Raw genomic sequence first — 27,238 nt, 5'->3', positions numbered from 1 at the left:
GTGGTGCTGGGTAGGCAGATCAGGACAATAGATGGCGTGGTTCGTAGTGCTGGGTAGGTAGATCATGACAATTGGTGGCGTGGTTCGTAACAATATTCAAAATATTCCTGGTCTTGCAAGGAATCCAGCAATGTCAATTATATTTTCCTAACTTTAGTCTGAGGTATTATTTATTACTAAAAATGTAAATATACTGTTTTCTCCCAAACATTTCTCTGGTAGGGAGGGACCCAGTGATCGTGGGAAGAGGGGGGAGGGGGGGTATTTTGATTGACAGATAGTATTTGGGTGAAGTATATTTTTTTATTTATTGAAGATATTTCTTTTAGCTCATAAAATTCATACAAATTACCTGGCCAGAATATAATTTACATTGCTGGAATTCTTACAATTTGATGATCATTTTGAATATAAACAACATAGATTTTCCATTAGACATACAAATTTTAGATCTAATGTAAATATTTTGTTTACTCAGAACAAATATGTTATATTTTGTGCAAAATATATGATATGTATACAGTAGTACCCCACTTAACGCGGTCAATAAAACCCACAGGGTACCGTGTTAAGTGAAAACCGCGCTAAGTGAACAACAGAACATATGGGATTAATTCCAATAGAAACTGGCCCGACCCCCAAACTCCACTTTTTCCGACACAATACCTATGTTCTAGTAAAAATAACATCTTAATTTTATGATGGTACATGCACACAATTAATACTTAAGAGAAATAGAGAAATACAGTCGTCAAGTTAATGTCCATTCAAATAATGGACTCGACTCCCTCCCCCTCTTCTCACACTACACTCACTGGCTCTTCCCTCTGAGAAATTTTGGGGGGAAAACCACTAAATTTTAATAAATAATACCTCAAACTAAAGTTAGGATAATACAATTGACATTGCTGGATTCCTTGTAAGACCAGGAATATTTTGAATATAAATGTCATATATTTTGCACAAAAGATAACATATTTACTCAGAGTAAACATTATATCTAAAATTTGTATGTCTAATGCAAAATCTATGATGTTTATATTCAAAATGATCACCAAATTGTAAGAATTCCAGCAATATAAATTATATTCTGACCGGGTAATTTGTATGAATTTTATGAGCTAAAACAAATATCTTCATTTAATAAAAAAAAAATATTCTTCGACACTATCTGTCAATCAAAGTACCCCACCTTGCCTCCTCCCTCTTCCAACCGCCAGATGGTTGGTCCGTCCCAATCCTCCCCCCCACCAATCCTCCCTTCAAGAGATGTTGGGTGAAAAAACTAAATTTTAACATTTAGTATTAAATAATACCTCAGATTAAAGTTAGGATAATATAATTGACATTGCTGGATTCCTTGTAAGACCAGGAATATTTTGAACATAAATGTCATATATTTTGCACAAAAGATAACATATTTACTCAGAGTAAACATTATATCTAAAATTTGTATGTCTAATGCAAAATCTATGATGTTTATATTCAAAATGATCATCAAATTGTAAGAATTCTAGCAATGTAAATTATATTCTGACCGGGTAATTTGTATGAATTTTATGAGCTAAAACAAATATCTTCAGCTCATAAAAAAAAATATTCTTCACATGGTAACAGATGGTCGGTCAGTCCCTCCCTCCCCCCACCCCCCACCAACCCTCCCTACCAGTTGTGTGGGAAAACCAGAATATTTACCTTTTTAGTAATAAATAATACCTCAAACTAAAGTTAGGATAATATAATTGACATTGCTGGAATCCTTGTAAGACCAGGAATATTTTGAATACAAATGCCACATATTTTGCACAAAAAATAACATATTTACTCAGAGTAAACATTATATCTAAAATTTGTATGTCTAATGCAAAATCTATGATGTTTATATTCAAAATGATCATTATATTGTAAGAATTCCAGCAATGTAAATTATATTCTGGCCGGGTAATTTGTATGAATTTTATGAGCTAAAACAGGCAGGCAGGCAGGCAGGGTGGCGGGTGGGGCGAATCTAAAAATAGCGTCTCGAGCCGGACACTCTCCGCGTATACGTGGAAAAACCCGCGTTAAGTGAAAGTTCGGCTCTGGCGAGGCACCGCGTATACGTGAAATCGCACTAAGCAAAACCGTGTTAAGCGGGGTATTACTGTATTCAAAATATTCCTGGTCTTGCAAGGAATCCAGCAATGTCAATTATATTATCCTAACTTTAGTTCGAGGTATTATTTATTAATATACCTTAAAATCTAGTGTTTTCCTCCAAACATTTCTCAGAGAGGGAGGAGCCAGCGAGTGTGAGAAGAGGGAGGGGGGAGAATTGCGTCCATTATTTGAATGGAAATTAACTTGGCACTGTATTTCTCTATTTCTCTTAAATATTAACTGTGTGTGTGCGTACCATCATAAAATTAAGATGTTATTTTTATTAGAATATAGGTATTGTGTTGAGAAAAGGTGGAGTTTGGGGGTCGGCCCGGTCTCTATTTCAATTAATCCCATTTGTTATGTTGTTCACTTTACGCGGCCTCCGTGGGTTCAATTGACCGCGTAAAGCGAGGGTTCACTGTATACTGTATACAGTATTACCCCGATTTACGCAGTCAATTGAACCCGCGGAGTAGCGCGTAAAACAAGAAACGCGTAAATGGAATAACAGAACATATGTGATTAATTGAAATAGAGACTGGGCCGACTCCCAAACTCCACTTTTTCAGACACAATACCTCCGTTGTAATAAAAATAACATCTTAATTTTATGATGATATGCACAGACAATTAATAATTAAGAGAAATAATATTAGGTTTTTTAACACTTACATTAGTAGAAAAGATGGCTGGGCGCCACGGGGATGGGTTCCGAGGCAGAGGGCATATTATTGGCCCTCACCTGTATTACTTGTATCAATTGTATCACTATCCACCACAGAGGCTTGCAGGGCCTCTTTGTCGAACCCCTCAAAGTTCATAGAAGTCCATATCCTCACTATCACTGACTTGGGCCGGCTGTGGTGGGTGGCGGGTGAAGAACTCGGTAATGTTCTGATGACTGGGCGACCTTGTGCGCACCTTGCCCGCGCCGCTTCCCACGTAAATGAGTAAATTCACCACGTAAATCGGGCATCCCGGTTCTGGTAAGGTACCGCGTAAATGACCAAACGCGTAAACGAGAACCGCGTAAATCGAGGTTCAACTGTATATAAAAAACTATCATTTTGTAGTGTACTCACTGATGGGCGGAGGTTGGTCAGGATAGTATACAGTCTCTCCTCGACTTACGACAGGGTCCCGTCCCGACGACCAGATCGTAAGTCGAAAATGTGAAAATAATACATAGAAATTCTAAAATGAATTACGGTACAAGTAATCAATAATGAAAAATGAATAAAGTGTTACCGTGCACTTACCTTTAATGTAGTCAGTTGAATGCACACGGAGCTTCAATAATTTTTTAATTAAACATGGAGACTACAATAATTGGATGAAGCAGAGGAGGAGACAGGGCTGGGTGGGTCATCAATTTCGCTTTCTTCAGACAGAATAACATACTTGCTTGTTGAAGGTATTGGATCATCTTTAGGGAGTGAAGAGGCAGCAGTGGTGGGAAGTGAGGAGACAGCAGTGGGGGGCTTCTTAAAATATATGTCCAATTTAGACTGCACAGTTTGCCTTTTCTTTTCATTGTAAGTCTCCCTGTAGCAAGCAAGTGCATCTTGGATCAGTCTGTCAACTTTTGCAAAAGGCTCAACATTTTGATCCATTTCTTCAAATATTTACTTCCCCTTATCAATAGTTGCAAATGCCTCAGCCATTTGTTTCACTGAAAACTTTTTGGGAGGTGCAGGTTCTTCTTCTACATTTTGTCTCTCTTCTTCCTCTGCAATTTTCTGTGCATCCAGTTCAATAAGATCCTCGTTACTTAGCTCTTCTGCTACACTTTCAACCAACTGCTGAACGTCTTCATTATCAATTTCTAACTTCAGCTGTTTACCCAACTGCACTATCTTGTTACTAATCTCAGAAATTGCTTCATCTTCATTAAATCCTTTGAAACTGTTCACATATCTTTTCAGGACCTTCTTCAATATTCCATTCATGCACTGACCTGTAACTTCATCCCATGCTGCAGCTAAATTCTTTGTACATTGCAAAATGTTGTAGTCCTTCCAAAACTCTGAGCATTTTCTCACCTTCAGTAGCAGCAACAGCCTGAGCGAAGGTCGTACGTAAATAATACGCTTTAAAAGCAACAATAGCGCCTTGATCCATGGGTTGGATGATAGAGGTGGAAAGTAGACTACCTTAACATCAGGGTGCAGGTCATCCAGGTGTGGTGGGTGTCCTGGAGCATTATCTAAAATTAATAAAATCTTGAATGCAACCCCTTGTTGCAGACAATACTCCTTGGCTCGTGGAATGAAACAACTCAGGAACCAATCCTCAAACAGTGCTAGGGTCATCTATGCTGTCTTATTACTGCGAAAAAACACTGGCAGTGTGTGCTTGCTGACATTTTTAAAAGCCTTTGGGTTCTCTGAATGATATATCATGAAGGGTTTTACCTTGAAACCAGCTACATTCCTCCCCAACAGAAGGGTGATTCAGTCCTTGAATGCCTTGAATCCCGGCATGGTTTTCGCCTCTTTGTGGATATGTGTCCGTTCTGGCATTCACTTCCAGAATAAGCCAGTTTCATCCACATTAAATATTTGCTCAGGCAAATAATTTCCCGCCACGATGACACGATCTAGCTCCTCCTTAAAAGCTTTGGCAGCACCCACATCAGCACTTGCTGCCTCTCCACTCACCTTTACACTGTGCAAACTGTAACAGTTTTTAAACCTTTGGAACCACCCATGACTTGCCGTTAAATTTTGGTCGCACTCATCTCCTGCCTGCTCTTTCAGGCTTTCGAAAAGGCTTCTTGCCTTAGCCTGTATAGTTAGAAGGCTTAACGGTACACGCTTTTGCAGTTGCTCTTCCCATCCACATCACAAGTAATTTTTCCATCTCATGAAGAGGACCTTGTCTTTTTTTCGTTATTATTGTTCCCTTTATAGGTGCTGATCCTTTCACTACCTAACGATTTCGTTCCTTGTCCTTCAAAATTGTTGATATCGTCGAGTGAGAGAAGCCAAGGTTGCGTGAAATGGTTGCTACCGTTTTTCCATTTCATATTTCATTATCATTTTCATCTTAAAAGTAATTGACTGTCTCTTTTTCTTCTCAGCACCACGAGAACTCTCACTTTTGCGCTTTTAAAGGGAATTAGAAATTTTTTTTTGTCAGCACACAGCGCGATCACTAACGATAACAACGATGGCCAAACACCAACTGAGCGGGCTACGGCGTGGATGCTGTACACCATGAGACGGCCCAGCCTACGCTGTCGTATGGGACCGAAACATTTCGGTACTAGAAAATACGTAATTTGGAAAATATTTTATATGACCACGGCGGTCGTATATCCGGGTTATTGTAAGTTGAGTGTGTCGTAAGTCGAGGAGTACTTGTACACTGTTGTGGGGGTTAGACCTAAAGCAGCAGCTAGGTCCACCCAACGCTCCCCTTTTCAAAACGGTTTAAAACCTCCATTTTCATAGCATAGCAAGGCTAATGGTCTTACATTGCTTCTTCACAATACTAACACTTGGTGGGCGCTTGGAAGCAATTTCAACTGGTTACTGTACAGTATTAAGAGCAAAAACACTTAAAACACGCATGAACTCTGTTGAAGCCGAAGAAAGACTGGCGAGAGAGAGGGTGATGCGCCATAAAAAGTAGTCCTTGAAGATGCAAAAACGACATTATATCGAGTCATCGAGACGTTAACTGAATTATTGGTATCTACAGAGTAGCGACATTATAGCGAAACAACATTATCGAGGGCAAAGTTAAACGAGGACTTACTGTACAGTATCCAGAAAAAAAATTCACTTTCATGCATTCTAGTTTTTAGGGATGCTATTACTTTTTTTTATGGGCATTAGCTCAACCAGGATTAGGGGACGGAAATAAAATAAAATAATAATAATGATTATGATGATATATAATAAAAAATAAATAAAATAAAATAAAATAAATTACAATTATAATAAAAGGAAATATTAATAGTACAGTACTAATAAAAATTAAAATAATAATAATAACAATAATAGTAATAATAATAAAAAGCCATAAATAAATACAAACTAGCAATAGTTGCAATATTTTTTCTCATCTAAAATTCTAAGAACACTTCCAGACGTTCTAGATTTTATAAGTACGTACTGTAGTGTATTACAGTAGCAACTTTACCTGAGGAAGTACAAAAGTACAGTATTCTTATCAATTGAAATGCAGTTTATTATCAAATTCATTATGTACATTGGAATTTATGATAAGATGATACAGTATCATATTCAGTACTTGATTAGTGGTGTGCTCAAACTACAGTATTCCTAAATGATTTCTTGTACCACTCTTCTTTGAATGAAAATAAAAAAAAAGCCAACCAAGTTTCAAATTAATTCATCTAAAAGTGCAAGACAAGTTGTAGAGAAAAATTGAAAGCAACTGAGGGCCTTCTGCATCTTGCCTGAAAAACATTATAAAACCACACAAAATGCAACAATGAGATTACATCACTAAAAAGAGACATTGATAAGGTTAATTACTCAGAGCAAGACATAAAGCTTGATACAGTACAGTATTATGGACTTTTAATAGGTCAGAGTGGAACATTAAGGAGTTCCTCCAGTTGTTCTTCTGTCATATCCTCAAGATCTTCACATTCTTCTTCATCATCAGGGTCATAGTTCACATCATTTACCTGAAAATAAAACACAATAGTAGGAAAAACTGAGCTTAAATAAAATTCATACAAAACATTTAGCTACAGGGTGATTCATGTGCCCGAGGCCCCAATATCTTCCCGTTGGCAACTTGCCAGCTTGACTGTTGGCAACAAGGGCTGGAGCCTATAGGTTGGCACCTTTTTGTTGTTTAATCATTTCTTTCTCTCATTATGTGATTGAACAGCATGTGTTTCTCGTCTGCTGGTGCTGTGTGATGAGATTGTTGAAACAATGTTGTATGGCTTTCAGCCAATCTTCTGGACAGTGCTCGTCGCTCTGGGAAAGACACTTTTCCTGGGGATGATGAGATAACCTACTCTGTCCTCAACGCCTGTACTAATATTCCTAACGGCCATTTGCTCGCTCTCTACAATATGTCTTATGAACATGGGGTTCTCCTGTCTAACTGGAAAAATGTCACTATTATCCCCATCCCTAAGCCGGGAGACCCTGGGGAATATCGACCGATTAGTCTTACCTCCTGTGTTTGCAAGATGATGGAGAGGATACTCCATCGTCGCCTTCTTCACACCATAGGCGGCTTCCACAACTCCCTTAATGGTTTTATACAACATCACAGCACAGCACACTCCATTGCTTCCTTTTATTGCAATCAGACTGCCCACGTCTCGTCTTCCTTGATATCAAGGGAGTCTTTGATACGTCTCAGCCTGCTCTCATTTTAGCTGAGCTTGTGCGGTTAGGGGTTAAAAGGCGACTTCTTCGATGGATCGCCTCTTACCTCACTGGACGTCAGGCTTGGGTTCGCGTTGAAGGCTCTATATCCCCTGTTCAAGAAATGAACCTTGGCACCCCTCAAGGTGGAGTCCTGAGTCCCACCATGTTTAACACTCGTGCACTCCATTGCATCTCTCCCATGCCCGATAGAAGTTGTCAACTCAGGATATGCCGACGATGTCCTCCTCCAAGCCCCTGACTACCTCAGCATGCAGGAAACCCTTGATCTGGTCTCAAGAGTGTGATTCATTTGGTTTCCGTCTATCAACTGCGAAAACAAAAGCCATGTGGCACGGTCATGTTGTACCCCACCCCTTCTCTTATCAGGAATGCCCTTAGACTGGGTTAATGAGACAAAATACCTGGGTGTGTATGTAACTGGCACACGTTGTCAGATCCTTGAAGTCCGCTATCTTCGAGACATATGCTTTTGGCGTCTCGCTCCCCTCTCTACCATGTGCAGGGGTTCCCTTGGTGCCACCATCTCTGTACTTCTCACCATGTGCAGGGGTTCCCTTGGTGCCACCATCTCTGTACTTCTCACCATGTACAAGTCCTTTGTACGTTCCTGTGTCGACTACGCCACCCCTGCCCTCGTACATTAGTCGGACTGCTGTCAACCGTCTCTAAGTTATCCAAAGGAAAACTGCTCGTATCATCCTTGGGGCTCCTCAGTGGACACACTCTACTTCTCTATATACCGAACTTGGTCTTTCCCTCTTACAGGATCGTGTCCAGGAGTTTTACCTAAAAACTAACGTTTCTATTTTACGGGATCCTCGAGGCAACTCTGTCCAAGCCAACTTGACTCCTGCTGTCCGAGGCCGACCTCCATCTAAAGACAGTGGCGAGAGTCACTCATCCGAGCCATTCAGGAACACGACCTCCTGCCTGATATTGTTGGTTCGTCTCCTTCTCCCTGGCTGGATTTCCAACCTGAAGTGATTGCCCTCGGTGGACCGCTCCTGAAATCCCACGTGAACCCTGTTATTCTCTGCAAATACCACCTCTCCAGGATCGCCCACTGGTCCTCAGGTAGAGCCATCCTCTACACTGAGGGCTCTGTTGACCCTGCTACAGGTAGGGCCGGGGCTGGTGTCTACATCTCCCGTCCTGATGCCCCTGAGCCTATCAAACTCTCCCTCAGAGTTTCTGACAGGGCATCCTCCACTCAGGCTGAAGTGATAGCCCTCCTTGCTGCCCTATTCGCTGAGGAAGAAGTTGGTAGTTTGTGCCCCTTGCTTGTCTGCTGCGATTCCAGGTCTGCTCTCAACGGGATCGCATTTGGATCAGGGGAAAATAAGGACCCCATCCTCCGAATACATGGATTAACATCAACACTTCAGGATGCAGGCCGTCCTGTGACATTCATATGGATACCCAGTCATGTCAGTATCTTGGGGAATGAGGCAGCAGATGGCCTTGCCAAGACTGGCTGTAACAAGGCAACACCTGACTACGTTGTTCTTCGAACACATTTACAGCTTAGGACCCAAATTCACTGCAAACAGAGAGAAGCTTGGGAAGCAGCCATCCCCCTGGATTCCCCGCCCACCTGGTACGATGTCCTCTGTAAACTTCCTGACCTCTCGTATGTCTATGGGAAAGGGTCGCGGAAAATGGACATGATTGCTGCCCGTATCATCATGGGGTATGACTTTGCTTAGGAGATTGGTATCCCCGCCTCCCCTGAGTAACTCGCTTGTGCATTACAGTGGTCCCTCGGTTAACGAGCACAATCCGTTCTAGAAGGTTGCTCGTTAACCAAAAAACTCGTTAACCAAAACCATTGTTTCAATGGGTTTTTGGGTAATTGGTTCCAGCTCACTGAAAATTGCCTAAATTCAACAAAAAAAGGTAGAAAAGTACACTTATTTTGAGGTGTGTATGTAGAAGGCTCCTGGATGATGATGATGATGGGAATTAGAATGGGGTGGAGGAGAAGGGAGAAGAGAAGGCATTGGGGTGGAAGAGAAGTCACCCCATGGTGCCATTTCACCCATAAAATTTTAGTTCTCTTGGTGTAATTCAAAATTAATTTCTTTAAATCAAAACTGCACTGCATTGTATATTGTCAATATGTAAAATAAATTTCAAAATAACCAATAATTTGCTTGCAAACACAGAAAAAAAGCGTTTAGTTGAAGAGAGTCTCAAGCAAGATGTTACCTCCATCGAAAAGACACAAAGACTGACGCCTGTAGGGTGTGTTGAGAGGCTGGATGGCGCGCATAAAACTAGTTTCATTACCTTCAATTATGTTCAATAATTGTTAAAATGACTAAAAAATTTAATATTAAACTTTTAAAATTATTGAATAGTACAAACTTCTTGATATTTGCTAAAATGGTGAGGAATTTAAGCCCTAGAACCGATAACTGTATTGGCGGACTAATACTACAGCTGGTGGACCGCCAAATGCAAGCGAAAACATGTTGAGGTCGGCTTGTAAGAAACTCGTTAATAGAGGGATTGCTCGTTAACCGAAGTTAAGAATCTTATGGAAGGTAACTCGTTAACCGAGGGACCACTGTATGCAGAAGACCCGACAGCCGCACCCTTGTCCACTACCTCCTAAGATGTCCTCACACACACACATCGCCTGCTGGACCACCACTCCATGACCCCCTGACGGAGACACGATGATCCTCCCCGTACTAGCCAGATATTATGTAAATAATATTGATGATGTGTTGAAGGAATATCCTTCCTTCCGTAGGCTTTAGTAAGCCCCTTTATAAAATTTAAATATACTTGTGACACTTTCCAGATGCTTCTGGTGTTATTGTACAGGGGTACCTGGTGACAGCACTAGGATCCAGGTTCCTCTATCAAGGAATAAAATATTGAAATTGAAATTGAATTGGAAGACAATCGCTCTTCACAGCCTTGTGTCTATGGTAAAGTTGATTTCACCTCAATTTTTTTTCCACTAAAAACACTGTTCAGGAATGCATGTCCAATGTATAGTGAAGACTTTCTGTATTTGCAAAGTGAATTGTGCATATAAAAATTATGAAGTACAGTATTGTATATATATAATAATTACCTTAACAACTGGATTGTCCCAAGCTGGATCATATATCAATGGATCACACTGTGTTGTATCAACTTCTGCTGTGATCTTTCCATTCTTTAGTCTAATGATGATGAATTTGGAGAATGCTGCTTTCATTGCTGACTGGAAAGCAAATCTGGAAAGAATTAATGTGAAGAAAGATGAATACTTGCCATTGTTTCTCTCTTGATAAAAAAACATTATGTGAGTTATATAAGAAATAATATTTAATGTACAGTATTATATAATATACTCTACAAAACATTAAAAAACAATGTGACCATTACATTTATCCCCAGTATTCGCGATGGTTACATTCTTGGAAATTGTCGCAAATCGTGAATTCGCGAATACTGATTTTAATATCTCATGGAAAAAATGGGGTATAGTACTGCTGCAGAAAAAGTGCTCCTACACTCCCTGCGGTAACCGGTGACTCCAAACGGCCAACTTATAGAACCTATAGCAAACCTGTCCACCAATTACATGTCATTACTCGATCAATATCCATTCATTCATAAACAGAAATAAAACTACTGTGACAGAGCTGTTTGGAGACACGGGTTACCACAGAGGGTGTAGGAACACATTTCCACAACTGTACCATGGCTACCAATATTATCATATTTGTTAAAACTTTCATATATGATGCAGATATTTATATGGAGTAAGTTTTTTGTAACAAAAACAAATAAATTTTAACAAATAATTGTTCTCTATTAGTATAATTCTAGTCTGAGTATGTAAATGTGCTTCCCATAGGACATAAATGACTCATGATATTACTTGTATAGACTACTGAAGTAAAACCATTTTCTCTATTACTACAGAGAAAGAGAGCAAAAATAAGAAAACTGTACTGTAAGAAGTTTTATTATCTCTAAGTTTTTGCTGCCATTTTCCTGGCCAGTACGGGGAGCGCACGAATTTTGTGGCCTGCAAGGTGTCTCTCTTGTCCCAGGAGGCTGGCCCACACGCGCCCCAGCTCACTCCGCCTCAGTCCAAGATAAAGAGTTGTCCGTCTAGCGCGTGTGCTACTCTGATCTCGTAACAACTGTACTCCTCATGCTTGTGATGGCTCCCAAACGCCCACAACTACTTTCGTCCAGCTGTGGGAAGGCGCCACACAAGTGAAGAGAGAAAAGAAGGTCATGACCCTTGTGGAGAAGAAATAACTGCTGGACAAACTTAGGAGCGGCCAAAGCTTTGCCGCGTATGGCATCAACAAATCAACTGTCCGTTACATTAAGAAAAGAGAGAAGGAAATACTACAGGGCATTTCAACATAGTGACAGTTAAAAAAGGTAAGAGTGGCTGGGAGTGAATACATACACTGGTTGATTACGAGTTGTTAATCATTTTTATAATGATTGGGACTGGGCTGTTCTTATAGCATGTGTTTGTGTATATCTACACACACACACACACATATATACAATACAGGTAATGGTAGATCCTGCTGTTATATGGCATCACAAAAATTGTGACCAAGTCCCAGGTTGCTGATCGGACTTTTTGCCTCATTTACACACGATTGCAGTCTCAATTGTTACTCTTACTACTGACAACACAACATACATATCAGGTACTCCACGACTTACGACCTACTCGACTTACGACAACCCGGATATACGACTGCTGCAGTCGTACTTTTTTTTTTCAAATTACGTATTTTCGAGTCCCGACGTTAGTGATTGTGCTGTGTACTGACATATTTTTTGTTTGTAATTCCCTTTAAAATGGCTGGCAAGCGTAAAAGTGAGAGTTCTCGTGGTGCCGAGAAGAAAAAGAGACACCTATTTTAGATTTTCTATGTATTACAGTGGTCCCTCGGTTAAAGAATGGTTCGATTAACGAAATTTTGTTTAATGAATTACCTCCCACAAGGATCTTCAATTACGTTAATGAACAAAACTTCGATTACCGAAATCCTTACGACAAACACGTTTTGTTGTGAGCATCAGCTGATCAGGTGATGGGCTAGTTGATAATTCAGTAATCTGTTCTATGTTTACATTCGTTTCCAGTGGAGTAAATATCAAGAATGTTGTGCTCTTTAATAGTTTTGCATTTTTTTATACAGTTTTACCCCGCTTAACGCGCTTTCACTTAACGCGTTTTCGCATATACGCGGTGCCTTGCCAAAGCTGAACTTTCACTTAACGCGGGTTTTTTCCACATATACGCGGTGAGTGTCCGAGACGCTATTTTTAGATTTGCCCCACCCGCCACCCTGCCTGACTGCCTGTTTTAGCTCATAAAATTCATACAAATTACCAGGCCAGAATATAATTTACATTGCTGGAATTCTTATAATTTGGTGATCATTTTGAATATAAACATCATATATTTTGCTTTAAACTTACAATTTTTAGATAAAAATTTTTCTCTAGGTAACTATGGTATCTTTTGTCCAAAATATATGACATTTATATTCAAAATATTCCTGGTCTTACAAGGAATCCAGCAATGTCAATTATATTATCCTAACTTTAGTTTGAGGTATTATTTATTAAAATTTAGTGGTTATCCCACACATCTCCTTGGGACGGTTGGTGGGGGGTGGGGGGGAGGGAGGGACCAACCGACCATCTGTTACCGTGTGAAGAATTATTATTTTTTTTTATTAACTGAAGATATTTGTTTTAGCTCATAAAATTCATACAAATTACCCGGTCAGAATATAATTTACATTGCTGGAATTCTTATAATTTGGTGATCATTTTGAATATAAACATCATATATTTTGCTTTAAACTTACAATTTTTAGATAAAAATTTTTCTCTAGGTAACTATGGTATCTTTTGTCCAAAATATATGACATTTATATTCAAAATATTCCTGGTCTTACAAGGAATCCAGCAATGTCAATTATATTATCCTAACTTTAATCTGAGGTATTATTTAATACTAAATGTTAAAAACTCTGGAAGGGAGGATTGGTGGGGGGTGGGGGGGAGGGTTGGGACTGACCGCGCGGTTGGAAGAGGGGGGGAGGCAAGGTGGGGTACTTTGATTGACAGATAGTGTCGTGAAGATTATTTTTTTTTTATTAACTGAAGATATTTGTTTTAGCTCATAAAATTCATACAAATTACCCGGTCAGAATATAATTTACATTGCTGGAATTCTTATAATTTGGTGATCATTTTGAATATAAACATCATATATTTTGCTTTAAACTTACAATTTTTAGATAAAAATTTTTTCTCTAGGTAACTATGTTATCTTTTGTCCAAAATATATGACATTTATATTCAAAATATTCCTGGTCTTACAAGGAATCCAGCAATGTCAATTATATTTTCCTAACTTTAGTTTGAGGTTATCCCACACATCTCCTTGGGACGGTTGGTGGGGGGTGGGGGGGGAGGGAGGGACCGACCGACCATCTGTTAGCCGGCTGTGTAGTGTGAGAGGGGGAGGGAGTTGAGTCCATTATTTGAATGGACATTAACTTGGCGACTGTATTTCTCTATTTCTCTTAAGTATTAATTGTGTGCATGTACCATCATAAAATTAAGATGTTATTTTTACTACAACATAGGTATGTGCCTTCAAAAAGTGGAGTTTGGGGGTCGGGCCGGTTTCTATTGGAATTAATCCCATATGTTCTATTGTTCACTTAACGCGGATTTCACTTAACGCGGGACCCTCTGGGTTCAATTGACCGCGTTAAGTGGGGTACAACTGTACAGTATTAAAATTATTAGTCATTTTAACATTTATTTAACATATTGATAATATATGCGGTACAGGGAACTAGTTTTTTGTGCGCTTATCAGAAGCTTGACTCAGCCACAAGGCGTCAGTTGGGTTTTGTTGACAGTGGAGTGAACATATATTTTGTTGGTGTCTTGAATATTTTTGCATTTTTCATTGAAATTATTGGTCATTCTGAAATTTAGTTAACATATTGAAAATATATCGTGCAGTGTAAAGGCCTGGGACTTGGGGATAGAAATCCCTTACCAGACTAATCAGGATCTTAAAAAAGGAAAGCCATGGACCATGGTTTTCTGAGGAATAACAAACAACCGTTTGAGATTGACATCTCTTTACTATAAAAATATAACACAAAACTCTGACACCACTCAACAAACATCAAATAACAATTACGGGAGTCAAACAATTAATGCAGTTAACAGTTAATGGAGTTAAACATTTAAAGGAATCAAACAATTAAAGGAGTCAAACAATTAATGGAATCAAACATTTAATGGAATCAAACAATTCATGGAACCAAAAAATTAAAGGGAGTCAACAACTGATAGAATCAAACAATGAAAGGGAGTCCGCAATTAATGGAATCAAACAATAAACAGATATTTCCTACGGCAGCGGCCCTGGGGAAGGTTCTGGAATGCAGTGATCCACTCTCAGGGGGATGGTCCTCACTCGAGCGACAGATGTCTTGATATAGCAGGAGAACACCGGGGCACAGACGGAGGAGATGAACTGACGGTCGTGGTATGGGATACTGTACAGAGGATTGACAGTTGATAGGTGAAGGTCTGGGGACACAGCCCACAAGTCCCGAGCCTTTGATGGGATCACAGCCACAATTTGACGAACAGCGAGGAAGGTAGTGACTGTACTTGGCGGCTGAGTAGGATCTGAGCCGGTGACACTGGTAGCAGCGACGTTCTTACCTCCGTCCAACCCCCCCAAGTGGGAGTCGTGCCAGCAAGTGAGCAGCGGTAACGAGCAGGAAGAGCGTTTCCGCCCTTACACGCAGTGCAGTGTTGTTTTAAATAAAATAATCTTGAATTACACCTAGTGAACTTAAAATTTTATTGGTGAAATGACGGCGTCAAGCATGGGTCCCCTGAAAGATGATTTCTCTTCTCCCTTCTCCTCCACCCCCACTTCTAATTCCCATCATCAACCAGGAACCTTCTACATACTGTACACACTGCAAAGTAAGTGTATTTTACTGCATTTTCTTTTACTTTGTATGTACTTTTCGGTAAGCTGGAACCAATTACCCAATATCCCATTGAAACAATGGATTCGGTTAACAAAATTTTTGTTTAACGAACGACCCTCTGCAACGAATTGTGTTCGTTAACCGAGGGACCACTGTACATATATATACTGTAGTCCAGAATGCGACGTCTAGCTTTATGCCTAGCATTAACTCGCCAGGCCAACATACAGGCAATTAAAACATCTAATAATTACTAAAAAACGTAATATTAGGAAGACACGTCGCTACCTGGCATTTAATTGCAATTTTCAAAACCCCCTCCCGCACCCTCCATCACACGCATTGCTATAGTCATCTCTTGCCCTAGAACGAGCAGTAAACAAATGTCAACTCTCGAGGGGTGGAGATGGGTGGGATGTCGAAGTTGCAGTCTGGCCTATGTCACAAAACTGTTTTTTAGAAAAAAAAAAAAAAAATTTTGTTCAATCCAGAATGCGACGTTTAGCTTTGATTACCTGGGCAGGAGCAGAGAGGAAGGTGATATTGCATATAAGGCTTCGCTAGCTTAGGTTCAGATAATAATTATAAACCTGCTTGGAATATTTTCCTTAATAGGAAACATTTACTGGAAGGTAAAATTATAAGCTACATATCCCATGTCAGGATTCTCATTTGATTCCGATGAGGAGGAAGAAGGTCCTGGTTGCGGAGATGGACGAGGCAGAGGAGGGGACCACAGGACCATCACATGTGGAGGATCTTTAAGAGATAGATGAAGATAGCTGTTTTGAAAGGTTTTTGGAGATTTCCAAAAGCCCACTTCTTTGATCTGACTGAAGCTCATATGCCACAGGAAGGCCACAGACCCTGCATATTTCCTGGAGCCATGAGCCATAATTTCTTGCCACAGTCTGATTGACACACCAACTGAGATAAATATTTTGTCATTTGACTAGGAGACAATTTCATACCATCCTGTGATGAGAATACATAGGGGCCTCGACTATGGGATCTGGTTACCCATTCTTGAAGGTTCTTAACTGGGCACAACATATGAGGAACCATTGTCTCATCCATTAGCCATTTTATCCAGATAGGTTGAACTTGAAAATCCTCCTTTTCATTTTTTCTTAGAATCTCTGCAGGAAATAGAGTGACATTTTCTTCAGAAAATACCAATAATGATGGATTATTGGAAACTGAAATCAGCTCACTGATTCTTATACCTGTTGCTATTGCGAGAAGAAGGCTGCCTTCTGGAGCAATCTGTCCCGGTTCAGATTTATATTGTAGTAAGTTCCCATAAGAAAGTTAGCAACTTTATCTAGTGACCAAGATGGGATTCTCTTAGGCTGAGGGGGTCTCTGAATGAAATAGGGCGATCCGAGCATTTGATAAATTCTGGGGTTCAAAGTAATGTTAAAACCCCACGCCAGAGGGTCAACCAATGCTGATTTACAAGATGCAACTGTAGAAAATTGAAGGCCTTTAACTCTGAACAGAAAATCTAAAAATTCTAACACCACTGTCACCGACAATATGTCTGGAGCAGTTAACTTAACTAATTGTTGAAAAAGGTTCCAAGCTTTATCATATTGCATAGAATTTTGGGCCTATGACCTGCTATCACTTGGTTAACTATACTGAAATTACCCAACAATTTATTTAAACATCTTTTGAGAAACTCCAAGCGTGAAGTGCGAAGGATGTATTGAACTGAGGGTGCAGTACCTGGTCTAGACATCCTTGTTGCATTCCTTGTTGTAGGATCCAATGTGGTGCAATTAAGAGGACCTTTCCCTGGAAGGATTTGAGTTTGTGAACCACTTTGGGCAACATTTTCACAGGTGGGAACAGAGAGATTAAATTCCAACCGTTCCAATTTAGGAGTAGAGCATTTCCTAGAAGATTCGATCATTCCAGAGGAGCATAAATTGGCAGCTTGTTATTATTTTATGAGGCAAAGAGATCTATTTGTGGAGTCCCAAACCCCCTCGCAAGACTCTTGAACCGAGATGGCTGTAAGGACCATTCCATTTCCATCGACACTGGCCGGAGACGGAACAACGCATATGCCCAATTGTTTTTGTAACATAGAAGGGTCACACTTCCATGTAAATACACTGCACCGTCACCTTTATCTGCACAGCTTACTCCACATGACCAAACCACAAGTTACCAACAGGCAACTAATAAAAACACGAGACAGGAGACGGCTCCTGATTGGTGGAAAACCATCGCCGGCTTTTGGGGGCGCCATCTATGACAGGTGATGTCTACTCTGATCAAGGAGTCACAGTCAGTTCCATTCTCATCACCATCCGCTCCTGTTCACCCTGTCGGCTCTGTCGTGGAGTGACCCACTGTTACCAGCACTACCTGTACACTGTGGAATCTACTGGCCATCTATTTGTAAAGTGTATTAGTACAGCTGAGTACAGTTGGGTCTTCATTTACCCGGTCAATTGAACCCGTGGAGTACCGCGTAAAACTAGAAACGCGTAAATGAAATAACAGAACATATGGGATTAATTGAAATAGAGACTGGGCCGACCCCCAAACTCCACTTTTTCTGACACAATACATACTTTGTAGTAAAAATAGTATCTTAACTTTATGATGGTATGCACACACACATAATATAGAAGAGAAATATCAATAAGAGAATAATATACTGTACCAGGTAAAAGAAAAATCAAGGTTTAACACTTACGTTAGGTTAGGTTAGAAAAAATCAAGGTTTAACACTTAGAAAAAATCAAGGTTAGGTTAGAAAAAAAATCAAGGTTAGGTTAGGTTTAACACTTATGTTAGTAGAAGAGATGGGTCGGCATACGTTGAAGGGGGCTGGTTCCGAGGCAGAGGGCCATTGCATATACTGTACAGTGTGCTTATATCTATCCCTATAAGGTTCTATTTTTTCACAGTCTAACATGTAGTGTTGGACTGTGTGGCCATAAGTCTGGCCATACACTTTACATTTAGATTTGTTCACATCTGCCTGAGGGGCATACTGCTGTTATATATATGTATGTTTATATGCTGCCTTTATTGAATGTATATATTATATATTATGTTACTTCTTACGAAATGTGTTAGGCACGTAGTAACGAAGAACAGAGAATAAACAGCCAGCCAGACAGACCATGTGACTCTTCATTCTCCCATAAATAACCCAAGATACTACACTGGCGACGAGGATGGGATTCTCAAAGTGTTGGTGAAGTCCTTGAAGAGAGGATAGTGACCACTTAAGGGAAGGCTACTCTGAACCTGGAGAATTTAAGTGAAGAGAGCAACCATGGCTGGCGTCAGTGGATACATCGGACGATTGGGGGAGTATGATGCAGACAAGGAAGATTTCACATCATATTGTGAGAGAATGGACTTCTTCTTTCTGGCAAATGAATTAATGGACGACGGTGGGGATGCGGAGAAGAGAAAAGTCCTTGAAAAGAAAAGGAAAGCAATCTTTTTGACAGAGGTAGGAGCTAATGTTTATTCTACTCTGGTCAATCTGCTTACTCCAGACAAACCCAAAGACTCCTCACTGATTCAGATTACCAAGATTCTGAAGCAACATTTTGATCCTGCTCCACTTGAGATCGCTGAAAGTTACAGATTTGGCACCAGAGATAGAGGTAAAGATGAATCAGTAAGTAATTATATAGTAGCTTTGAAGAAGTTATCCATTCACTATAACTCTGGACAGTTCTTGAACCGAGCTCTAAGAGACAGGTTTGTAATAGGCCTGAATTATGAAAAAATACAGAATAAGTTAATGAACACCACTAACTTAACTTTTGAAAGTGCATGTCAGATAGCTACAAGCATGGAATTGGCCGAGAAAAACACCAGAGAATTTGTTCCCAATGCTGGTAGTGAAACAGTTGGCAGTAGTGGCTCAGTGTGTAAAGTAACTGTAGCTAAAAGGAATAAGTATGCCACAAAACAAGGAACACATGCTGATTTAAAATGTAAGAGGTGCCGAGGGAAACATGAAAGCTTTCAGTGTAAGTTCAAGAATTCAAAATGTTACAATTGTCAACGTATTGGACATATTGCTCCTGCCTGTAGAAGTGATAGAGGTAGAGTATATGCAGTTGAAGGTGGAGAGAAGGAAATGAAAAACAGTATTCATGAGAGTGTTAGTAATTTTGGATCTGATAATGATGAGAGTGCCCATGTGTTTACTATTTACACCAGTCGTGAAGAGAAAGTTAAACATAGGTATAATGTGGACTTGTGTATTAATGACACACCTGTAACCATGGAAATGGATACTGCAGCTGATTTCTCCATAATGAGTAAAGATATGTATGAGAAACTATTTGCGCCTGTGCCTTTAGAAGACTCAGGTGTCAAGTTGAGAACTTATACTGGAGAGATTTTGAACACAGAAGGTAAATTAGAGTGTGAGGTAAAGTACAAAAATCAGAATTTAAAGTTGCCATTAATTATAGCTAGTTATGTGAATAGACTAACTTTGTTAGGTAAGAACTGGTTGTGTGAACTTGAGATGGACTGGAAGGAGATATTTAGTGTTAGAATGTGTAACAGTATTCCAGGTCTTGAGAAATTGCTTGAAAAATACAAGATTTTATTTGTAAAGGGACAGGGTGCTATAAAGGGTTATGAAGCTCATATCACCATTGACAAAGATGTTACACCCATATATGCTAAGTCCAGACCTGTTCCTTATGCATTGAAAGGTGAGGTTGAGAAGGAATTAGACAGACTTGTGAGTGAGGGAATTATTGTGAAAACCGCCAAGAGCTATTGGGCTGCTCCAATAGTAATTGTACCTAAAGCTGATAAATCTGTTAGACTATGTGGTGATTATAAAGTTACCATTAACCAAGCTGTTGAGGATGAGCAATATCCCTTACCCACATCTCAAGATTTGTTTGCTGCACTAACAGGTGGAACCATTTTCACTAAGTTAGACTTGTCCCAAGCATATGCTCAGGTCTCTGTTGATGCTGAAAGTCAACAGTACCTTACCATCAACACTCATAAAGGATTGTTTAAGTTCAAAAGGTTACCTTATGGTGTTAAAAGTGCACCAAAGTTATTTCAGTGCATCATGGACAAAATTCTTGTGGGTCTTCCCAATGTGTTATGTTTTCAGGATGATGTCCTTATTGTTGACAGTGACATCCAAAATCATGTCAAAACCCTAGCCACAGTATTCGAAAGATTGTTGGCACACAATGTCAGGCTCAAGAAGAGCAAATGTTCATTCCTAGCTAAAGAAGTAACTTATCTTGGCTACAAAGTGAATGCAGAAGGGCTGAGACCTGTAGAAGATAAAGTAGGAGCCATAGTAAATTTACCTGCTCCAAAAAATGTCAGTGAATTGAAAGCTTTCCTAGGTATGATACAGTATTATTCATGGTTCTTGAGTGGACTTTCATCAGTTTTAGCCCCTTTGCATGAACTATTAAAAAAAGGGATACCATGGAAATGGAACAGTGCAACTCAAAAGTCATTTGAAGATTGTAAAGCTGCTCTGTCTAGTACTGATGTTTTGGTCCACTATGATACCAGTAGAACACTAAAGCTTGCTTGTGATGCATCGGGCTATGGATTAGGTGCTGTCATAAGTCACATAATGGATAACGGTGAAGAAAGACCCACTGCATATGCCTCGAGAACTCTTGCCCAAAGCGAGAAAAATTATGCACAAATAGAGAAAGAGGCTTTGTCTATCATATTTGGAGTAAAGAAATTTCACCAGTATCTATATGGGAGGAATTTTGTTTTAATAACTGATCACAAGCCTCTCTTGGCAATTTTGGGTCCTAAATCACCTGTTCCTACACTTGCTGCAGCAAGAATGCAGAGATGGGCTTTGATATTGTCGGCATATGACTATGAGATACAGTACAGATGTTCAGATGATCATTCCAATGCAGATGCTTTGTCAAAGTTGCCAGGTAGTGGATCAAATGATGGAGTAGAGCCTAAGGTTTATGCTGTAACCATGATAGCAGAAGATTTTCCAGTCACCTCCGGAATGATTGCTCATGAAACTAGGAAAGATGTTGTATTAGGAAGAGTCCTGGAGTATACACTAAATGGATGGCCAGAGATTTGTCCATCCTTAGACTTTCAACCGTATCATTTAAGGAGATGTCAATTATCAGTAGAACAGGGATGTGTGTTGTGGGGTATGAGAGTGTTAATTCCACAGTGTTTTAGAGGGCAAATTTTGAATGAACTGCATTTTGAACATCCAGGTATATTAGGGTGGTCCCGAAATGGGGGTTAAAATTTTTTTTTCAGAATATGATCACAACCACCCTGCCCTTTTATAAGAACTACCAAAATAATATAACCCAAACAATTTCAACCAAATTGAGGGATGTTTAGGGGTGCCACCAGCCAGGGGCACAACTTGACACAACTTACTTAATATATATATATATTATATAATGGCAGATTGTTGACATGTTGTGCAGGTGTCTGTATTCTGTCAATCCATGAATGAGCTTAGGTCTATCTGTGAGTGCCACATATCCAATTGGACTTATAGAGAATTTTTTTGTCACTTCTTTGTACTCATTATCAAGCTCAACATCCTAGACTCTACAAACTGGATGTTGGGTGTGAGTTTGTGTTACCTATTGTCCCTAAATTATATATCATATAATACTAATAATAGTAATGGTTTCTCTTTTTAGATGGCTAGTACTAGTGGTAGTGGCCCAAAGACAAGGAAAGACAATGAAGTATGGTTGATTGGGCCAACTGCACACGCTTTGACTGGTCTAAAACTGCCTTCTACTGGGGAAGTTATGAGTTTGTTCTTTCAAATTCACAAAGTCAACAAAGCAACCATCAAAGAGAGTGCCAAGGAAGTGATCAAGCAAGTACTCCCATTTTGGGAAATGGCAAGAATACCAACTTGCTCAGAAATTCATGCCCGAGAAAGAGTTGAAAAAATGTTTGTGAAATGGAAAAGCCTTCAAAAAGCTGCCAAGAGGAGAAGCCAAGCTCAGCAAATAAAGGAAGAAGTTTTCAAAGAACAATTAAGTAAACTATTTGACATTGCTCATGCAAATGCTTTGACAATGATCAAAATTGAAGAAGATCGGCAATTCCTTCTAGCACAACGAGATGGAAGGAAAGGATACTTGGGTAGAGTTGATAAAGAACTAGCAGCAAAAGAAGTCCGCTTGGCAATACGAAAAGAAGAAGAACGTGCTCGCTTTTCAAAAGCTTTGGCACAGAAAACAAAAGAAGATGAAAAACAAGGAATGAATCCGCCATTCTCATCATCATCTGAGTCTGAGGAACAAGTAAATTCTTCAGCGTCAGAGTGTTCTCCTCCCAAAAAATCAAAACCTGGGAAACCACGTGCAAAAAACATAATGTCCCCTGTTCTGGCCAAAGCACTAGATCGCACCAAGATTAGTGATCGTGATGCTGTGCATTTGATTGCTGCAGCAGCTCAAACTTTAGGTCACAACGTGGAAGACATAGCAGTCAACCGGAAGACAATTCGACAATCAAGAATGAAGTTGAGAGTTCAGTCTTTTAAGTCTGCCAAAGAACAATTTATACTTAATCTTGATCCAACAATCCCTCTTGTTGTTCATTGGGATGGAAAGCTACTTCCTGAAACAGCTGGTGGTAAAGAAACTTATGATCGATTGCCAATCATTGTGTCCTATGAAGAGAATGAACAATTGCTGAATGTATCAAAGTTGCCCAATGGAACTGGTGAAGCGATGGCTAATGCTGTGGTTGAAGTGGTCAAAGATTGGAAATTAAAAGACTATATAGTGGCAATGTCTTTTGACACTACAAGCAGCAACACTGGACGCCACACTGGGGCCTGTAAGCTCATCGAAATTAAACTGGAGAAAAATCTCCTATGGTTGCCATGCCGTCATCATGTGCATGAGGTTGTGATCGGTGGAGTATTTGACCGTGTAATGGGTCCATCAACTGGGCCAGATATACTTGTTTTTAAGAGATTTCAAGCATTTTGGCCCAACATTGTGCAGAGTGACTACAGTACAGCTGCCACTGATCAAGAAATGGATTTGGTTGTGACTGAAAATCGAGAAGGTCTGCTGAAAAATGCATTGAGCTTCCTTAATGATAATCAGCCACGGGAAGACTATAGAGAATTACTCGAATTGGTTGTTATTTTCCTGGGAGGAACTCCACACCGCAAGATATCTTTCAGGAAGCCTGGGGCCATGCACAGAGCCAGGTGGATGGCAAAGCTGTTGTATTCCTTCAAAATATGGATGTTCCGGTCACAATTCAAGTTGACAGCCCGAGAAGTCAAAGGACTCGGTAGGGTGGTTCGATTTGCTGTCCTTGTATACTTTAAAGCATGGTTTCTGGCTACTTTGCCAGTTCAAGCTCCAGCAAATGACCTGCTCTTCCTGAAGAAGATTTCTGACTACACAAAAGTTGACAAGGAGGTTTCAGAAGAGGCTTGCCGCAAATTTATCAATCATCTGTGGTACCTCAATGAAGAAGTTGTTGGCTTTGCCTTCTTTGATATGAATGTTGGTGATGAAACAAAGCAGAGGATGGTGGACAGTCTAAAAAAGGCTCAAAATGGTAACCGCATGAAGGCAGTGGTTAAGCCTCAAGACGTGAATGACATTCACCTTGAAGATTTTGTGTCTTCTGCAACAAGTAAATTTTTTGACATGCTCAATCTGCCAACTGACTTTCTACAGTTGTCCCCATCTTTGTGGCAAACTAATGCAGGTTATTGCAAAGCACAAAAGAAGCTCAAGACAATGAAAGTGGTTAACGATGTGGCTGAGAGAGGTGTGGCACTCATCCAAGATTACATCCATGTAATAACAAAGGATGAGGAACAACGCCAATTTCTACTCCAGGTGGTCAGTGATCATCGAAAGAACTTTCCAAACTCTCTAAAAAGGACTGTAATAGAGGCACTCAAGAAGAATGACCTGTGTTGCTAAATTTCATTGATTTTGCTGTATTACAACTATTAACAACTAACTGTATTGATATTGACTATGTATTGTATACGATTTACACATTTACCGGTACTTGTTCAATATAAAAACTAGATAGTCTTTGTGGCACCTCTAAATTTTATCCAAAATTTTTAAAAAATGACAGATCATTGTTTTAATAGTATACACACACTTAGGCAGGGTGGTCGTTGAAATTTAAACCAAAAAAAATTTCGGGACCACCCTAAGGTATATGTGCTATGAAAGCACTGGCCAGAAGTTTTGTGTGGTGGCCTAAACTGGATGGTGAAATAGAAATGATGGTACGTGAGTGCTCTGTTTGTCAGAATGTTAGGAGTATGCCACCCAGCACACCTTTGAAAACCTGGAAATGGCCTACCCGTCCCTTCCAAACAGTACACATTGACTTCTGTGATAAGGGAACAGACAAATTTCTTGTATTAATTGATAGTCATTCAAAGTGGATTGATGTTAAGCACATGTACAGTACTAATGCTGGTAGCACCATTGATGAATTAAGATTAATGTTTGCCGAACATGGAATACCAGAAGAGGTAGTTTCTGACAATGGTCCTCCATTCCAATCATCAGAGTTTAAAAACTTCATAAGATTCAACGGTGTAAAGCATGTACTGACCCCACCCTATCATCCTGCCTCTAATGGTGCAGCTGAGAGATCAGTTAGAATTATAAAGGAAGCACTTTCCAAGCAGGTAATTCAAGGAACCGTAGGAAAATCAATGAAACACAGACTAGCAAATTTCTTACTCAGATACAGAACCACGCCACATAGTGTGACAGGATGTACTCCTGTAGAGTTAATGGTGAAGAGACAGTTGAGAACAAGATTAAGTTTAGTTAAGCCAAGTCTGTTTGAAGTTGTAGAGAGGAAACAAGCTCAACAAAAAATGTATCATGATAAGAGTTCCAGTGAAAGAGTGTTCAAGGTAAATGATAGGGTGAGAGTTAGGAACATGGCTAAAGGTTATGGTACTGTACATGCAAAGTGGATAACTGGTGTCATTGACAAGGTATGTGGATCTAGGACATATTTAGTGAAATGTGGTAACTCTTTGAGGTATGTTCATGTGGATCACATCATTCAGGCACATGACGAGATGAATGTAGCACCAGGACATGATGATAAACTTGACACATTTTCAGATGATCATCATCATGATGATGTCAAAGATGATGTTTCCCAGCATCCACTCACTGTGTCAACTGATTGTAGTGATGATATGTCTGTCACTGATAATGCACAGAGTGCAAGTAAAACCCCTGTAAAACTTGATGGAGGGAATAGTCCTAGAAGATCAAACAGAGTTAGGAGAACCTGTAATTAAATTAGACCTCTAATTATCTGAATTGTGAACAGGCCTTTCAAAACTGTTTAGTTAGGAAGTTATACTTGTTGTGTTCTATTTTCTTCTTCCCTGCCATATGTAATTCTGTAAGTTTTGTTTATTTAGGATTTGTAGCAGCCATGCTCTCTTTTGAAAGGGAAAAATAGTGTTTTATATATGTATGTTTATATGCTGCCTTTATTGAATGTATATATTATATATTATGTTACTTCTTACGAAATGTGTTAGGCACGTAGTAACGAAGAACAGAGAATAAACAGCCAGCCAGACAGACCATGTGACTCTTCATTCTCCCATAAATAACCCAAGATACTACAACTGCCAGAGGTACTTATATCCTAACCTTAGTCTAGCAGTTATAACAGCCTGTTTGGATCATCCTTACACCCAATGTTCTCAATTAGCTGCATGGGAGACGACAGCAGAATGGTTTCACCCGTAGAAACCAACACTTTTGCCCCAGGTGGAAGAGGTTGCAAAGATGGGGACAGGATGAAATCATTATCAATAAGCTCTCCTTGCTTCAGTGGCTGAAAACTATGATTAGTGACAACTTCCTCATCCTGATCCTGGAATCCACTAAAATCGAGCAGACTAGATAGAGGCTCTTGCAACACTCCTACTCCCTTATCATCCTGGATGTCCAATAACCTACTTTTTGTTCAATCCAGAATGCGACGCTTAGCTTTTAACCTAGGTATGTTAATGCCAAGTAATAACTTGCCAGGCCAACATACAGGCAATTAAAACATCTAATAATTACTTAATAAGTAATATTAGGAGGACACGTCGCTACCTGGCATTTAATTGCAATTGTCGAAACCCCCTCCCGCACGCACTGCCACCTTCATCTCTTGCCTGGCGATTCAGCTATAAGTACACACAATGGAGAGCTCCGCGAATTTGTGTTGTAATTGATGAAATACTAAGCTCCGCGAGGATTTTATATATGGTATTTGTACTTATTGGCGCAGTGATGAAGTAGAGTGACTTTTATTTTGTTATGTCTGTCAATTATTGTATTTGGGACAATTTCTTATACGATCTCTGGTTAGTCATGGAGACAACAACACATCTTCTTTGTGAAGTTATTTAGATTGATGTGACTATCCCTTGCCTTTAAGTCACCCAGTGAATGTCGCCGTGCCCTCCCGGGCTCATCTTCACTGAAAGAGATTATGTGAATATATCTATTTATATATACATACAGTCAACCCTCACTTTACGCGGTTAATTGAACCCACAGGGTACCGCGGAAAGTGAGAAACGCGTAAAGTGAACAACATAACATAAGGGATTAATTGAAATAGAGACCGGGCCGACCCCCAAACTCCACT

The 27,238-nt window shown here is 39.8% G+C and overlaps 1 protein-coding gene across 2 annotated transcripts in view; it reads right to left on the bottom strand.

The window, feature by feature from the left end:
• Positions 1-6,318: 6,318 nt before the first annotated feature.
• The window catches only part of LOC121874599 (RAD52 motif-containing protein 1-like), a 224,560-nt gene continuing 203,640 nt past the window's right edge, over positions 6,319-27,238 (bottom strand). For both annotated transcript variants that reach the window (XM_042378821.1, XM_042378822.1), the window contains 2 exons: positions 10,618-10,762; positions 6,319-6,805 (listed from right to left, as the gene is read on the bottom strand). In XM_042378821.1, the coding sequence (XP_042234755.1) occupies positions 6,704-6,805; positions 10,618-10,762 (247 nt within the window). In that variant the 3' untranslated portion in view covers positions 6,319-6,703. The remainder of the gene's footprint in view (positions 6,806-10,617; positions 10,763-27,238) is intronic.

This window comes from Homarus americanus, unplaced genomic scaffold (genome assembly GCF_018991925.1).
Source record: "Homarus americanus isolate GMGI-L3 unplaced genomic scaffold, GMGI_Hamer_2.0 scaffold34360, whole genome shotgun sequence".
NCBI lineage: Eukaryota > Metazoa > Arthropoda > Malacostraca > Decapoda > Nephropidae > Homarus > Homarus americanus.
This window is presented reverse-complemented; position numbering and strand designations above follow the sequence as displayed.